Source organism: Ochotona curzoniae, unplaced genomic scaffold (assembly GCF_017591425.1).
Source record: "Ochotona curzoniae isolate NIBS_2020 unplaced genomic scaffold, NIBS_Ocur_1.0 scaffold_4812, whole genome shotgun sequence".
NCBI lineage: Eukaryota > Metazoa > Chordata > Mammalia > Lagomorpha > Ochotonidae > Ochotona > Ochotona curzoniae.
The window spans coordinates 5,302,308-5,319,787 of record NW_024467124.1 but is presented as its reverse complement, the minus strand read 5'-3'; the positions used below and the strand labels follow the sequence as shown (position 1 = coordinate 5,319,787).

The 17,480-nt window shown below is 47.8% G+C and overlaps 1 protein-coding gene across 1 annotated transcript; it reads left to right on the top strand.

Annotated features, from left to right (window-relative positions):
• The first annotated feature begins 2,727 nt into the window (after positions 1 to 2,727).
• On the top strand, positions 2,728 to 16,512 carry LOC121149897 (myosin regulatory light chain 12B). Its single transcript, XM_040970564.1, has 4 exons — positions 2,728 to 2,818; positions 14,098 to 14,296; positions 15,336 to 15,497; positions 16,020 to 16,512. The coding sequence occupies exons 2-4, from the start codon at positions 14,113 to 14,115 to the stop codon at positions 16,190 to 16,192; spliced, it is 519 nt and encodes a 172-aa protein (XP_040826498.1). The 5' UTR covers positions 2,728 to 2,818; positions 14,098 to 14,112; the 3' UTR covers positions 16,193 to 16,512.
• The last annotated feature ends 968 nt before the right edge of the window (positions 16,513 to 17,480 follow it).

Sequence of the window (17,480 nt, the reverse complement as noted above, 5' to 3'; positions counted from 1 at the left end):
TAATACCAATGTGCCAGACTTGTGTCTTGTTAGTTCTCCCTTATGTGTATAATTCCAAAACCTGGTTTTTATCTCTCCTGCTCTTAAAGGGATTATTGAAGCTTAGCTCATGTTGAACAAAATTCTGTTTGTCCCATGTTCATTTGCTTTTTCAGCTGGCACCTGAACCATTTTATTTTTAGATATCTCTGCCTGCTCGAATGATAGGAGTCCTGTCGTTTCTCCCAGTGTTTATCCACCTACATTGTATACTTGTAATGAATGTATAACTTTTTAAAATATCTCTTATGCCAAAGCATAGCTGCTTTTGGTTTGAGTGTATTTGTTTTTGAACCATTCCTTTTAGTGACAATTATCTTTGATATGGATATGCCATAGTATTTTCATTTAGGATACCTATTTTTTCATAGTTTTTGAGTATAGAGAAAACAGTATACCTTAAAATTAGTTCTTTAGAACCACACTCTGCAGTAGGACTTTTTTTGTGATGATGGAAGGCTCTTGTAGTGTCTAGTAATGAGATAAGCCACTTGTCAGATGTATCTGTGGGGCTGCGTGGTGGTATAGAGGAAGTCTCTGCCTACACACTGGCGTTGGTTCAAGTCCTGGCTGCTCCATTTCTAATCCAGCTCTCTGTTTCTCCTTTCCCCTGGGAAAGCAGTAGAGAATGACTCCTGTGCCCACATGGCCGACCAGGATGTGTCCATTTGGAGAGTGAACCAGTGGATGGATGTCTCTCTTCTCTCTAATGCTGACTTTCTAAATAAGTGTTCTTTTTAAAAAATCTGACACAGCTGAGGAACTGCACTTTTTTTTTAAGAGTTGTTTACTTTTTAAAGATTTATTTATTTTTATTGGAAAGGCAGATACACAGAGAGGAAGAGCTTCCGTCCGATGGTTCACTCCCAAGTGGCCACAACGATCCGAAGCCAGGAGCCAGGAACTTCTTTCCTGGGCTCTCACGCATGGGTGATCTGGGCCATCCTCGACTGCTTTCCCAGGCTACAAACAGGGAGCTGTATAGGAAGTGGAGCTGCTGGGATTAGAACCGGCGCCCATATGGGATCCTGGAGCGTTCAAGAGGAGGACTTTAGCTGCCAGGCCAGCGCACCAGGCCTGTAACTGCACTTTTTAAATAGCTACAAAGTGGTCACTGCCTTTTGTATTTCTAGAAGCCCAGAGATCAGAGTCAAGGTACTGGGGTACTTCAAAAAGTTAACGAAAAGTGGAATTAAAAGTTTATTTTGGTGCAAAAAAATGTTTGGAACCCGTTTTTTTTTTTCATAATACAAACTTTCAGGAGTTTTTTGAAGACCTATAATGTACATAGTCTTTAGAAAGTTTGCCAAAGTTTTTATTATGAAAAAAAACAGGGATTTCCAAAGTATTTTGCACCAAAATAAGCATTTTATTTTTCTCTGAAGTTTGAGTATTTTACAGTCGAGAGTGACTCCAGCCATGATCCTAAGGGGGCCAAGGTTAGGATTAATGCCGGTGGGTTAGACCATACTTGGAAGAGCTCTGTGATTAAGAAGCTCCTACCTTCATCGCCGCTAAAGGGGAGGTAATTAGACGCAGGTGTGATGTTTGAAGAGGGCGACAGCATCCACATCACCGGCGTGCCAACTAGAAATGAAAAACTAGCCTCTGCATCCTTTCTACTTTCTGAGTTTTGAGGGTCAAGAATGTTTCCGCAGATCTACCCGGCTGTTCACATCTGTTAGTATTTCAGAACTGCTCTGGAATGCTGAGACAAAATTGCTTTTCTAGGAATTGCGGATTGAAGATTTGTAGAATCTAAACACCCCCCACCATAACCACCACCACCAAAGGGAAGAGACTGAATTATTCACTGGGGTCCCAGCAGCCAGCATGCCTGCAGGAATAAGTGTCCACGAGGATCCGCCATTAGGCCAGCTATCCAACACTGCTTGGGAAGTGCTAATTCACCTAGACCGTTGTGAAGCGAGGGGGAATCATCCTGAAGATTATAGCTACTAACATGCACAACTTGCCCAGGATGTAGCTGTGTGTTCCACTTGGCCGTGCCCTAGCGCGGTATCAGCGTGCGCAGGGATCTATGCGGGTCGCTCTGTCAGCCCTATAGGACCTTAGAGGAAAACTGGGAGTCTGAATAAAACTGTGCCTGAAAGGCGAAAGTGAGTTACAGCACTGATAATTTATTTAAGACTTTTTTTAAAAAAGAGGGAGATGGTTTCCGGAGCTGCGGTACACTTCTGAAAACGGTACTTGTCTACCCGAAACTCAGATGTAACCAGGCCCAGAGTACTTAAAGATGTGCTAAATCCGTCAATCCTGGGTGGGGCTCTTCAGGCTCCAGGGGGAACCCCTTCAGCGCCCCCTCACCTAGCACATCCCCCTAAAGCCCGGCCCGACCAGGCCCGCCCGGGTCAAATTCCAGCGCGGCCCCGCCCGGCCCGCGCCCCGCGGCCCAGGAATGCGGAAGGGCTGCGCATCCTCCGCGGGACTCGGGGGGTACGGGGCCGACGGCGGCCCTACGCCGTGCCGCTGGCACGTAGGCCTCCTCGATCGGAACGGGGCTGGAGGAGACCACCAGGGTCTAGGCTGTGCGCGGGAGGCCCACGGAGCCCCGCTGCTCCGACCCCCGGAATCCGCCCGGTCGCGGGCCAGAACGCCAGCCGCACCCCCGTTGCGAGTGGATCGGCCGCGCCTTCCGGTGCGCCCTGCGCTCCGCCTCTCCAGGCAGGAAGTGCCGGCGCCGCCACGGACCGGCCACAGCCCCGCACTCGGTCGCCGTCTCGCCCTGGGCATCCCCGCTCTGAGTGTCTGGCACCAGGTGAGTGCCGCTCGGCACGGCGCACGGCATCTTTCGGGCTTGGTCCGCGCCCCCGTCGCCTTCTGGCCGCGCGCGCAGACGGCAGGTCCCAGCCTGCGAGCTGCGGGGAGGCGCGGGACCTGTCAGGGTGGTGGAGGGTGGGTGAGCGCAGCGTCAGAGGGGCAGGCAGGTGGGAGGGTCCGCTCTGGGGTCCTGGCAGCCGCCTCGGTCTAGAAGTCGGGGGACCCTGAAGCTCGAGAGCAGCTGAAGCTGGGCTGGGGAGACGCCCTGCCGGAGGAGGTGCCCGGGGGCCCGGGCAGCGCGTGGGCCGGCCCTGCGCCACCTGGATGACCTCATTTACCTGGTACCCCGCTGGCAGCGCCGTGGTTCGCTAGCGGCTCATCTGCGGGCCCCTGAGAGAGCATATTCCTGGGAGCACCTGCCCAGGGGCCCACACCGTGCTGGAGAATTTACGGAGGGCTGCTCGGAGCCTGCTGGTGCGTGGTTTTTTGCCTAAAGCGGAGTGTCCAAGGACCGATATTGGAGGGCGAGGGTTAGCAAGCGGTGGTGTCCCAGGAGCTGTAACACTCGCTCGCTGTGTCTTGCATCCTGGAAAGATTGAGTTCATTTGCTTTGATTGAAGAAAAAAGACAAATACCAGGAACCAGGAAACGCGTCCTTGGAAAAGACTCCTGACCTCATCGAGGAACTTGGATTCCACCCTAAGAAGGAGAACTTAGTGTTTCTGTCTCGAACTGTGGAGGGAGGTGGTGAACAAAAACTCAAAGGGTTAGAATTGTGTGAAAAGGAGGTGGTGGGGGACAGCAGCCCGAATGAAACTGAGCCCTGGGATACAAGCTAGAAGGAAGGGTAGGTAGGCAAGGGAGGCTTTTATGTCTTGAAAAGCTTTTAGAGGAGAAGTAAATGTTATGTAAGAGGCCTCAGGGAGTCATTTTGGATTCTTCAAGGGAATTCTGTGAAAGAGGGGTTGTTGAGAGGTCTAATCTGGCAGCTTTTGTTTCAGATGGATGTGGAGTGGTCTTACAGAATTCGTTATGATCTTACAGAAGATCTTACGAAACCTCTTGGCTTTCTGTTGGAGTTGGGAGCTGAGGGTTGAGGTAACCTGTGCAGGGTGGCTTGAGGAACTCAGTGGGTCCAGTGCTGTTGGCTCTCAGCTGCAGGTGCACCCTGCTCGGGCACTTCTCTGACAGCTGGCTGGTGTCCACCTGTGCTTTAAGGAGGCTGGGTTTGCACAAGGTGCGGCGTTGGTCCAGGACAAACTCCCAGGGGAGTGGAGCTAGTGTCGGAAAAGGTCAGAGGATGGGAGAGCCTTGGGGTGTTGAGGGGGGACTGGTTTTGCCTCTCCTGAGATGAAAAAGGTGAGCTCTTCAGATCCTATTTGCCAGAAGCCTTAAATGCTTCTTCCTTGCCCTTCACCATCTCCCCCTTCTGAAGGAAGCAAACTGACAGCTGACAGGTCTGCAGGAAAGGGATGTGAATTTATTATGTGGGGGGGACATCCCCAGCGAGTGAGTACCCGGTAATCCATGAGGTGTGGAAGCTTATATACCCCTTCATAGGGGATGGGCTGGTGTGGGATGGATCCAGTTTTAGGGAAATAGCAAATGAATTTTATAGGTGACGAATGAGCCCCAGAAGCAGACAACAGCCTGGGACAAAGTTCTGGATTTTGGGTGTGGTGTCTCCAGTCTGCTTTCTTGAGAGTTAATTTACGCAGTTTAGTGAGGTCATTATAGGGAGGGAAACCCAAGGCAGTCGTGTTTCCTCTGGGGGAGCTTTCCTTAGGTAAGGGAACTTGAGGGGAGACCCTCCACATGCTGGGGAGAGGAGGAGGGTGGAGATAGCCTGGTGCTGTGTAGATTCCGTGCCACCCTTGGGAGTCGTGATTTCTGAGCCCAATTGTGTTAGCTGTGTGGTGGCGTTGCTTTTTGCCCCCTACCACTAGCCACATTTCTGTGGTAGACTATGAGCTGCCACGGTGCAGGAAATCAGGGGCTTGGAGCCCAAGCTCTGGAGCTAGAGTCCTGAAGATGGATCCCGGCTAAGCTCCCCATTTTCTACCTATGTGGGGCGAGTCACTCCCATCATAAATGGTCAGGATTAAATGTGTTCATACGTGTGAGATTCTTTGACCAGTGACGGCTCAGCCTTATCACTCAGTTACTGGCCTTGTTAGTGGTGTTCCTCACAGAGTGGAGCAGAGAGAGCTGTTTTGATAACATCCTCTTGGCGGAAAGACCTGTGAAGTTTGTGTTGAACCATTCAGGAGACCAAATTAGGAGACCATTCAGAAAAAGCTTATTTTAGAATGCAGACCCAGGTGCTGCCTTAGAATAATGAGTCTTAGATGTGTGTGTTTCTGTTTGTGACCAGAAGGAAGCATTTGCAATGTTTCTCACTACTTACTGAGCACCTGCCGTAGGAAGGCACTCTATTAGGCCCTGTAATCCAAGGGGAAAGACAAAGCCCATAAAATTTCTCTTACAGGTTACATGGCAGTATAATAGTACTCAGTTAAAAAAAAACCATGAGCCATCATAAGCTCAGAACCAGTGTATAGAATGCATGAAGTCATAGAAAAAATGTTGAATTCCGTTTTTGAGAAATTCAAAAGCAAAGAAAGGTAATCTATGATTGTAGAAATCTGAACACTGGTTGCTCGTGGAGAGGCAAATTGATGTTGCAGGGAGCTTTCTGGAAGGATAACATTTCTAACTTGATTGCCAAGATGGTTATGTGAATGTACACACTTAGAGAAACTGGCTGTTAGGATTTGTACATTTCAGCTGCATATAAATTTCACTGCAATAAAGCAAAATGACATAGGAGGTCAGGAGGTGGAAAGTCAACTGCCAGTTGGAACAATCATAAAACCTGTAATTCAGAAAGAAGCGACAGGATTATAATGTACGTAGTGTTCAGATACATGGACTAAAGGAAAAGCTTACCTTGCATTAAGAAAAGTTGTAAAAATTGAGTTTGACTCTCTGGAAACAGTAGGTATAATTTATGGAACTGACTGATAATTTTTCCCTGAGTATACAGTTTAGAAACAATTATATGTCATTAAGTATATGAAGTTTATTGCAAAATATTTAACTTGATTATATACTGAGTTCTTTTTATGATTGCTATACTCAGACTGTTACTCATGTTTCTAGTCATTTGATTGTCCCAGTTAGAACAAATATCATAAAAAAAAAGATTTATTAATTTGAAAATGTTACAGAAGTGAGAGAGACAAAGGGAGAAATCTTCCATCCCCTGGTTCACTCCCCACATGTCCACGAAGGCCCAGGCTAGGCCATGCAGACGCCAGGAGCCCAGAGTTTCTTCTGGGTCTCGGCGATGGGTGCAGAAAGTGGGTCCTGACTGCTGCTTCCAGCCAGGACAGACCCAGGGGCAGTGGTGATGGCGCAGATAATTGGGTTCCATCACCACATCGGAGACAGCTCAGTGTCCCCAGCTTTGGTTCGGCCTGCTCTGGCTGTGTGGACATTCTGAGGAGTGAGCAAGGGAGAGCTCTCTCCTTCCTCTCTTCTTTCTCTTTCTGCCATTCAAATAAATAAATGCTATTTTACTGGCTTTTTTTTTAAATATTTTATTTTTTGATTGAATGGCAGATTTTACACAGAGAAAGAGACAGAGAAGAGTCTTTCATTTGTTGGTTTGTTCTCCAAGTGGCCTCAATTGCCGGAGCTGAGGTTACCCACAGCTGGGAGCCAGGAGCATCTTCCACAGGGTCCTCCACAGAGGGGCAGGGGGCCAGGGCCAAGGACTTGACCATGCTCTGCTGATTTCCTTAGGCCATAAACAGAACAGCCGGGATGTGAACCCATGCCCATATGGGTGCCGGTGCTGCTGGTGGATAATTAGTTTGCTGCACCACATGCTGGCCCCAGTAATGATTTTTTAAATGTCCTTAGATTTTAGTCCGAGAATGGCTGTCTGCTCTGTTTGAGTTCACCTACTCTAACGGCCTCCGGGAATCAGCCTTGCTGAAAACAAGCCCCCCACGCATCTGGGCGTCCCAGCGCTCCCGCTGCTGTAGTTTGGCTGACACTTGAATTCCTTGCCGTCCTCTTGCTGGCAAAATCAGCTCCACCTCCCTGGCCTCTCCATTTACCTCATTTGTGAGTGACACGTTTGTGCTGCCAGTTTTTCAACCAGATTTTTTAAAAAGTAAATTCAAGGACAGAGCTCTGAAGATAACTCCGATTGTAAAACAGGAAGTCATAAATCAGCAGAGGCAGAAAGCCAGAAGAACGGGATAGTGGAGATAAGAATGATGGGGAATGGGGCGCATGATGGCAGTGACAAGAGGACGCCACAGAACCTGGGCAAAAGGTGGATACAAGGAGTTACAGTTTCCTTACCAAAAATAGAACATTCCCAATCTGATGTAAATCTGAGTATGGCCCCTTTGCAAAATTCTGTGGCTATCATTGTGAAATAATGGCTTTGTCCTAGTTTAACATGAAAGAGGTCCATAAAACTATGGTCTCACTCATTTTCTATTGGTATATCACAAAAAACTCCAAGACTTAGCACCAAAAGCAATCAACAGCTGTGAGGATCAGGAATTCTGTACAACTTAGCCGGCTGGTTCAACTGACACCCACATGTCAGCCGGGACTACCACTGTCCCGAGGGGGGTCAGCCCCAAGACAGCCTCAGTCCTCTGCCACCGTGGAAGTGTCCTGACCTGCTGTTGGCTGCTGCAGAGTGGGTGATCCATGCAAGAACAGAAGCTACAGCCTCTGTTAGGACGGAGTCCTACCCCTCATTTCCCAGTGTGTGGTTAGTTCCACAGAGCAGTTGCCTTTGCTGTCCGAGGGGACTGCACAATGGCATGAGGGTTGCTGAGGGGCCATCTTCAAACCTGGCTGCCTCTGGGGCCATCAGGAGCTAGGCAGGTGACACACCTCGCTCCAACTGCGACAGAAGATGTGGGGGATTGCTCGTTGAATACTTATTATGAGGGGGAGTATGGGAATGCCGGCCAAGTGATTTCTTTATGCAGTTATTTGTGATGTTTGAAACAGATTTTTGGGTGAAATTTTCAGTTTTACCAAATGTTGGTAAACTAATTCTCTTTTTAAGGGATTTTGAAGGTCATTCCTGGAGTGACTGAGTGAACATTGCTGCAGGTTGTGTGTGGTTTCATAGCTGCCAACCAGCCTAACCTGTTCATGGATGAACACAGTGGGCCTGGGAAAACTTAAATGACTAATCGACATACAATTTGCACTTGGCAGAACTGGAATTAAAATCCAGGTCTTTGTGCTGGCACTGTGCACAAAGCTGGCATCGCTTAGGGCACTGAGTTGTGTCCTTAGCTGTTCCACTTCTGATCCAGCTCCCTGTTAATGGCCTGGGAAAGGTAGTGGAAGATGGTCCAAGTGTTTGGGCTCCTGCCGCCTGCGTGGGAGACGCGGGTGAAGCTTCTGGCTTCAGCCTGGCTCGGCTGTTACCGTTACAGCCATCTGAGGAGTGAGCCGTTGGGTGGAAGGTATCTGTCTCTCTCTCCTGCATCCGTCTCCAACTTTAAAATCTTCAGAAACAACAACGAAACAAAAGAGAAATACAGGCATCCAGTGTTACCATTAAACTGTAATGACCGGTAATAAAAAGCCAGGAACTAGACACATGCACAGCCACTGACATCTAAGTGGTGTTCAACCTTAAGTGTCTTGTAAACCTTGATGCATTTAAAAATATACAGATGCCTGGCCCTGCTCTCAGGAATTCTTTAATTAGGGTAGCTTGAGGCCCAGACATCGGTTATTTAAACTCCTGAGTTGATTCTAATGTGCAGTCAAGATTGAAACCAGGAGGCTAGCTGCTGTGAGAGCCATATGTACCCCTACATTGCCGTATGATGACAACAGCTGGCTGACTCAGATATTTAAAGAAGGTGTCCCAAAGGAATGTGGAGGGAGTCCCAGTGGCTGACACGGTGTGGCTGGTGAGCGTCCGTCCTAGGATGAACTTCACGCCTTGTGCTCACAGCTGGTTGTGATGTCTGTGTTTTGAGTTGCATATCAGTGCTACAGGTAACTGGAAACAGATTGTCAACCAAGTATGTTGATACACAGCAAGCTATAAGAACAGTAGCCCTCATCCCTGTCCTTGATGTAGCATCTGTGAGCTCTGAGTGAAGCCTGTTGTTGACTTTACGTTGGACGTTTATAATCATAATGGAGCAAATTTGGAGGCGGAAGAAGCAGTTGAGTGTTGTTTGTTAATGTTACCTGCCAGGCTGTATATCAGGGACAGAGAAGGTTTTTTCTGCCAAGGGCCATTTGGATGCATTTATATATACCATCGTTAATGGACCTTACAGAGTTACTCCAGAGGCCTCATAAGGCTGTCTGGACAGATGTTGCCTATCCCTATCTTATATGGATGGGTCTTTTTCTGTCTACTTGTAAGGATAACGTTAGGTGGTAACTTGTGTGTGTGTGTGTGTGTGTGTGTCTGTTTGAACGCTTATGGGTTAAAGATAAATAATTTGACAATTTCAGGCAAAGGTATCAGACTAAAACCATAGCTGCTAGGAAATACTTCCACCTGACCAAACCCATCTAGGGCTGTTCTTTTTTGTTTTTGCTTTTGTTTTTTAAAGATTTATTTTATTTTTATTGCAAAGTCAGATATACAGAAAGGAGGAGAGACAGAAAGATCTTTCATCTGATGATTCACTCCCCAAATGCCTGCAACGGCCAGTGCTGTGCTAATCTAAAGCTAGGAGCCAGGAGCCTCTTCTAGGTCTCCCATGTGGGTACAGGATCCCAAGGCTTTGGCCCGTCCTGGAATGCTTTCTCAGGCCACAAGCAGGGAGCTGGATGGGAAGTGGGGCTGCCAGGATTAGAACCTGCGCCAATATGCGATCGCAGCATGTTCAAGGCTAGGACTTCAGCTGCTAGGCCACCACACCAGGCCCTAGGGCTGCTCTTGGTTGTATGATCCAGGGGGTGCCAATCATGGCTCAGTTTTTTCTGTATGTTGGTTCCTCTGGAATAGCTTGAATTTGTTTGGGAACTCAATTTGAATTTAGAAGAAAGCAGATAGTAATCATTTTTGTATTATATCTGCAATGTTGAACATTGAAATAAAAACAATTGTGGCAAACTCAGAATAACCAAACTGTTTTGAATAAAATAGAAAATTTATAGCTAGATATAGATGGACATAATATATAAAAGATGAGGCTTGAATCTTAGCTCTACCACTGGGTAATTTTGGGCAAATCATTATTAATGTCTTTGGTCCTGTTATTGTTCTGTAAGTGGATGTCTTTCATCCCATGCAATGTGATGTGGCCTAGCACACGAAACACACATTAAATGGTGAGCAAAGACCCTTAATTCTGTCCTTGCTTGTAAAGCAGGACACCTGGGACTAGAAAAACAGCAAGAACAAAAACACAGTATGAAAGCGCGGAGTGCATTGAAGGCGGACCAGAATTTTGGTGTTGCTGGAGGAAAAGCTCAAAATGGAGAATGGTTGGAGATGAAGCCATGAGTTCTAGGGTAGGAAAAGGAAGACCGTGTGCCACAGTGCAGCACTGGTACTGCGTCTCCAGGGTGTAGGGACCGAAGGAGGCCTTGGAGCGAGGGGTGTGAGAGCTCAGGTCGTTGTTGGACCCCTGCAGCTGAATCTGAAGGGGTCAGCAGGAGGCAGGGTACCGTGAGCAGACCAAACAGCAGATGTTGGATAGGCGAGGAGATGATGCGAGTCCAGGATGGAGTGGTAGCAGAGGTGAGGAAGATGAGCACATCTGAAATACATTCAAAAAGTAGCACTTGATGTGTGAGCAAGGGATTTGTGGAGGGGTTTCCTAGGTCTCTGGCTAGGTGTGTGAGTAGATAGGTTGGTAAACAGAGAACAGGAAGGGAAAGTTCAGTGTGCTGAATATGCAGTGTTTGAGGGATAAACAGGGATCTGTGAGTTCAAAGCTCCAGGGCACAGGAATAAAGCTTTAAGCTGTGTCCTGCCAGGACGCTGGGAAGCATGCCTGTTCAGCAGAAATAAAAGTCCAAGAAGAAAATGCAGGCCCGCCCCCCCCCCCAACCTTCGTCCTAGGAATGAGAAGGCTGAGATAGCATCAGTAAGTCCCAGGGTCATGGTGAGCAGGTGCTGCACCAGATCTTTGATGTTCAGACCCTTGCACTCTTTTTTCCACCTAGGACAATTGATTTCTTCTTTTGAGGAAAAAAAAAAACTTGAAAGGTGAAAGGCAGGTTTTACAGAGAAACAAGGAGAGATAAAGGTGTTTCATCTGCTTTTCCCTCCCCAAATGGCTGCAACAACCGGGGCCGATCTGATCTGAAGCTGGGAGCCAGGAACTTCTTCAAAAGGGTCTCCCATCTGGGTGCAGGGTCCAGGAACTGGGCCATCCTCCAGTGCTTCCCCAGGCCACAAGCAGAGAGCTGGATGGGAAGTGGAACAGCCAGGACACAAAATAGTGCCAAGTACAGTGCTGGCACCACAGGGTGGAGGATTGGCTTGCAGTGCCACTGTGCCAGCCTGACGGTTTCTGGGAACCGGGGCCAACGAGTTTCCAAAGAGAAGAGAGATAAAATAGTATCATATACAATAAAGTGGCCCAAAAGGATTTGGACTGTATTTGGCAAATCAAAAGCAGTTGCAGTGGAGAAGAGGAAACCAGATTGTGGTGGGTTGAAAGATGAGTGGGGAGTGAGAATAAGAAAACCAAGAAGGTAAGGAAAGAGAAGAAAATTGTTTCTTTTGAAACTGTCACAAAATTCCCTTCAGATGGATTGTTTCAAAGCTTTGTCTCTTATTTTAGCTGTGTGTACATAGGGGTTTTTTTCCCCCCCAAATATATACGTATTTATTTGAAGAGAAGAGAGGGAAGGACCTCCCGCCCATGGCTCGCTCCCTAGGTGCCCACAGCAGCTGAGGCTGGGCCAGGCTTGGAGCCAGGTGCCAGCAACGCCTTTGGGTGGCAGAGAGCCAACTGCTTGAGCCTGCTGCCTGCCAGGGTGCTCACTAGGAAGCTGTGCCCAGAGCAGAGCCGGGATTCATGCCCAGGCATGCACACTGCGGCAGCCCATACTACGGGGCGAACCCCATAGCAGTGTTTTTAAATGAAGTGTGAGAATAAAGAAATGACGGCGCAGTCCCCGGGGTCGTGTCTGCTCTGTCTCACGTTTTGCTGAGGGCCAGTTAGTGACTTGCTCTTCCTCGGTCTCCTTCACGTGCAGGTCAGACTGGCGTCACCCTGTCATGTTCCCCTAGCCACGTCAGTGACTGCCCTGTTCTTTCTCACAGGCTTTTCCCGTAATAGAACACTGATATGACGAAGCCTACCTTGACAAAGATTTGTGCATTTATTTGAAAGGCAGAGTGACCAGAGATGGAACCATCTGCTGGTTCATTCCCCCATGTGGTCTTAAGGCAGGAGGAGGCTGGAACCCCATCCGGGACCCTCACATGGATCAGGGGACCAAGCACTTGGGTTGTCTTCGGGTGCTTTTACTGTCACATTGGCAGAGAGCTGGATTGGAAATGGAGCAGTTGGAACTCCGGCTGGTGCTCATTTGGGATGCTGGGGGCCTGCAGACAGAGGCTTAAGATGCAATGCCAGCACCGAGTGAGAATCAGCAATGTCAGAAGAATGAAACCATAGTCATGTGCCTTGCTCGTGGATCACATTCTTTCTGCAATTTAATTTTCAGTCCAACTAAGGCACAATATCAGGCTAAGTTACAAGAAGGAGAAGAAAATGAACATTTATTCAGAAAAAAGTGAGGGAGGTCAGGGCAGGAGCTGGCATGTGGAGAGCAGGGACGTGAAGGCATCCCCACAGCGTGCCTCACGGAAGGAGAGGGGCCGGCGTGAGGTCCCGCACGCAGCGCCCAGGCAGCTGTGGTTGCTACACACGGTGGCACTGCAGCTGGCGCGTCACTCCTAAAAGCACCACTAACTGCAGGTTTGCTTGTACCCACGACCCGCTGAGGTCTGGTCATTCTCCCGGACTCACAGGACTGATGGAGAACTGTCACACTCAGCTCTAGTTTGTAGAGGCAAAGGGCACAGATGAACACAGGCCCTGGTGGAGGACAGGCACTGGGCCTGGTGGTTAGGATGCTCACAGCCCACGTCAGTGTCTGAGTTCAGTCCTGACTCCTGATCCCAGTTTCCTGCTGGTGGCTCAAGTGATGGGAGTTCCTGCCCATCCTTACTCAGGACTGTACAGGGCAGCCTGGGATGGAGTTCCCAGGCCCTGGCTTTTTTTTTTTTTTTTTTTTTTTAAGATTTCAAAACTGCAGCAAAGAAATAGGGTTAAAATTGCGTACAGATTAGATCTTGAAGTAATTGATGGTTTTCAATAGAGATTGCAGTAGAGACTGCCACCAAAGCCACATTATGGTGAATCCCAGGAGTGTTTGGGCACGTGGGAAGGTGGGAGCAAGTTGTGTACTAGACTGCTGTTCTGGAAGTTTGGGGGAAGGTCAGTGGGGGTAGAAATGCAAGGTGAGAGAGTGGGTTGTCACCTACTGACTACACTGGCTTGCCTGTAATACTGGGTTTCCACTTTGCATTGAAGTGTAGGAATTGTGACTTACCAGTGAGAACCAGGCTGGGAGAGGTCACGGTGGATTGGCAGCAGAGTGCCAGCAAGTACAGAGTCCCTGAAAGGGAAAGCGTGGTGGGGAGTGGGTCGGGCATGGCAGTGTGGGGCTCTGCGCTCTGGGTCTGCTGCCTGGCTGGCTTGTGGCACGCGGCACACTTAACTGGAAAGTCAGAGCATGGCCAGGGAGGGGCCAGGGTGGTTTTCTAAGTGTCCATAAAATGTTAGTTACAATTTGATCCTGTATTTACTTTTATTCCCCCCCCACACACACATTAATACATAATCTGCTGGAGACCACTGTATTGATGAACAATGCTTGTAAGACAAGAGCTCAGTTGGGAGTCTTTCCGTTAGAGGGAACCCCATGCCTTCATCGCAGTTCTTGACACAGAAATACGTAGTAAATACTAGTCTTTTAAAAAATGTATTTCAACCTATTTCCAATCAATCTGCAGAGATTGGGGGGGTCATTAATAATTTCTTATTTCTTAATGCTTCAAAACTGTACACTGCTGTCACGTTGAAAGTAAAGTTAAGGTGTGCACTGCTCGTTACTCGATTGAAGTAATATTTTTGTGTTAAGATATTTTTTATTCACTAACCTTAAATACTGTGTTCTTCTTGCTTTATGTTTTATGCATTTTTGTTTTATGTATTTTTTTAACTACAGAAATAAACAGCCACCATGTCGAGCAAAAAGGCCAAGACCAAGACCACCAAGAAGCGCCCTCAGCGCGCCACGTCCAATGTGTTCGCCATGTTTGACCAGTCACAGATCCAGGAGTTCAAAGAGGCCTTCAACATGATCGACCAGAATCGAGATGGCTTCATCGACAAGGAGGACCTGCACGATATGCTTGCCTCGCTGGGTAGACTTGCTCTCTTTAAAAGCGTTTATCTGTTTGTATTGAAACACAGAACTAGAGAAAGAGATCTTCTGTCTGCTAGTTCACTCCCTAAATGGCTGCAGTGGCTGGAGCTGGGCTGGGGTGAAGACAGGGACATCTTCAGCTCTCCCATGTGCTTGCAGCGGCCCAAGGACTTAAGCCAGCATACACTGTGTTGACAGTCCATTAGGAGGGGGCTGGATTGGAAGCGGAGCAGCTGGGACTTGGCAAGTATTGGATGCCAATGCCTCATTGGGTGGTTTTATCCTCTATGCCATAAGCCCTGGCCCCGAGACAATTCTTAAACAACATTTTGAAGATTAATCAATTTTTAGGCAACTGAAAAGATTCCTCTGACGGATGGAAATATTAACATTAAGAATCTAGGAATGTGACACTGTTTAGCTCATAGCTCCAGGTGTTGGTTTTGCTTTGTTTTGAATATGAAATAATAAATTGGGGCCTGGCGTGATATTCTAGTGGCTAAATCCTCGCCTTGCACACCCTGGGAACCATATGGAGCAGTTTGTGTCCCAGCTGCTCCACTTCCCATCCAGCTCCCTGCTTGTGGCCTGGAAGAAAGCAGTCGAGGATGACCGAAGACCTTGGGACCCTGCACCTGCGTGGGAGATCTGGAGGGGGCTCCGGTTTCCTGGCTTCAAATCAGTTCAGCTCCGGCCATTGTGGCCACTTAGGGAATGAACAACGGGCAGAAGATCTCTCTTGTTGTATCTTTCCTTCTCTCTCTATTTCTGCCTTTCCAATAAAAATAAATAAATCCTTTAAAAACAAGAAAAGAAAAAGAAATAGTGAAGAGGAATTAGACATGCATCTTCGGTGATCATCAAAATTTTAAGTTGGCAAAAGTTTTTAAAATGCTCTTAGTAAAAGTTAATTGAAAAATTTATTTCAAATGGTGATGGAGCTTCTAAATGTATGTTGGGGAGCAGGACAATAGCAAAATAATTGTTTCTTGAGGTCAGTTCTTTCTCCTTAAATGTGAAACTCTGCGCTCCTCTAGGGAAGAACCCCACCGACGCCTACCTGGATGCCATGATGAACGAGGCGCCGGGCCCCATCAACTTCACCATGTTCCTCACCATGTTTGGGGAGAAGCTGAACGGCACAGACCCCGAGGACGTCATCCGCAACGCCTTCGCCTGCTTCGATGAAGAAGCCACAGGTCAGTGCCGCTGGGTTTGGCCCAGCTTCGTTACAGAGAACTTTATAGGAAATTTGGGGGTTTTTTAAATGCGTTTGAAAGGCAGAGTTATGTAGAGAGGGAGACAGAGACCTTCTAACCCCTGCGTCTTCCCAGATGGCCTCAACAGCCAGGGCTGAGACAGGCCCAAGCCAGGAGCTTCTTCCAGGTCTCCCACGTGGGTAGCAAGGCCTGATGTGAGCTGACTTTGGGGACCTGGACTGGAAGTGGAGCTAGGATGTGAACTGTCATGTGAATGGGAGGTTACCATTGCAGGGATGGCTTTACCCACCAGGCCACAGTGCCAGCCCCATAGGTAATTCAAAAGAAAATAGTGAAATAGTGCAAAGTGAGACAGGCTGTGAGCAAGAATGGCTAGGACACAATAGGGACGTCCTGCAGCTCCATTCTGTGTTATTCCTATTTTTATTTGCTCATCTGAGTTCAGACTGGATCATTTGAGCACCAGGAAGTGTGCATGACTCCCTTCTTCCTGTGCTTCAGGCACCATTCAGGAGGATTACCTGCGAGAGCTGCTGACAACCATGGGAGACCGGTTTACAGACGAGGAAGTGGACGAGCTCTACAGAGAAGCTCCTATCGACAAGAAGGGCAATTTCAATTACATCGAGTTCACGCGCATCCTGAAACACGGGGCCAAGGACAAGGACGACTGAGAGCTTCAGTCCACATCTTCTCTTCCACTCTGATACTCCCCTCACCCTCATAGAGCCTGTTGCATGCAACTTAGTTTCACAGCTTTGCCCCCTTTTTGATGTATTTATTCCAGACCTTTCTGCCACTTATTAGCACATGTATAATCAGACTGGAAATGGGGACAAGGCTGTAAATTGTATCAAAAAAGAGATTGCGAATAAAAATCGGCAAATGTGAAAGCCCAGGAAATATATCCGTATTTCTGGTTTTGCTGGATTTTTACCTTTTTACATAATAAAAATGCTATTTTGAAATAAAGACGATGCTGACTCAAATGAAATATAACGGCAAGTGAACTACGCGGTAGTAGGGGGAAGTCGCTCTCCCGGGCTCCCAGCTTCACGGAGTTGGGATGTCGTGGTGAAGTCAGTTTGTCATGTAAGGCACAGTTTGCCTCAGAACCTTGAGTAACATGTTAGCATCCCTCGCTGCGGGCTAGCTCTGTCTTTGGTGTCCGTACTTACAGAACTCGGATGTTTAAATTCTTAAACCATAGAATGCATCTGGGACAACATTAAAGATTGTATCGGTTTGAACAGAATTCTGAAGGATGGCTGTTGAATGTGGACTGGCAGAGCTTGTCAAGAGTGTCATTTCAACAGGCTCCTCCCAGCAGCCTCAGCGGGCAGGTGGTTGCGAGCCCCCGTGAGGTCTGAGGAATGAGATTGATAATGACCGTTAGAGCCAATCACAATGGCAGGTTGAAAAACAGAAGAAAAAATCTGAGAAACAAGACTGTTGTAGGGGGTGTGGCCTGCAGAGGATGGGCCAGCAGACAAGGCTGCCACGAGTGTATTCAGTAGCTCCACGAGTGAGCAGTAGGAGCAGAAAAATCTGAAAAAATTTTATTTACAAAAATTCCAAATACTATTCAAAACCTATTGCCCATTCTAAAAATGTTCTTGGTGTTTTTATGTTTAATCTTTGTTCTTTATAGCTTGGTATAGTAAGCAAACCTGTGTTCACTTGCTGTCAACTTGGACTTCCTTTTTTTTTTTTTTTTAATTTTATTTTTATCTGAAAGAGAAGGAGAGACAGAGATCTTCCATGTACTGATTCACTCCCCCAGTGGCTGCGACCGCCAGAGCTGAGCTGATCAGAAGGGAGGTGGGTGCAGTGACCTAAGCACTTGGGCTATCCTCCACTGCTTCCCCACGTCATCGGCAGGGAGTTGGGCCAGAAGTGGAGCAGCTGGGACACAAACCTTACTCATATGGGGTGCTGGCACTTTGCTTGAGAGCTGAATCT

What these genes read in the sequence shown, in the direction of transcription:
- LOC121149897 (XM_040970564.1), top strand. Translation starts at nt 14,113, where the DNA reads ATGTCGAGCAAAAAGGCCAAGACCAAGACCACCAAGAAGCGCCCTCAG. An exon ending in CGATATGCTTGCCTCGCTGG is followed by an intron (nt 14,297 to 15,335) that starts GTAGACTTGCTC and finishes GCGCTCCTCTAG; the next exon opens with GGAAGAACCCCACCGACGCC. An exon ending in CTTCGATGAAGAAGCCACAG is followed by an intron (nt 15,498 to 16,019) that starts GTCAGTGCCGCT and finishes CCTGTGCTTCAG; the next exon opens with GCACCATTCAGGAGGATTAC.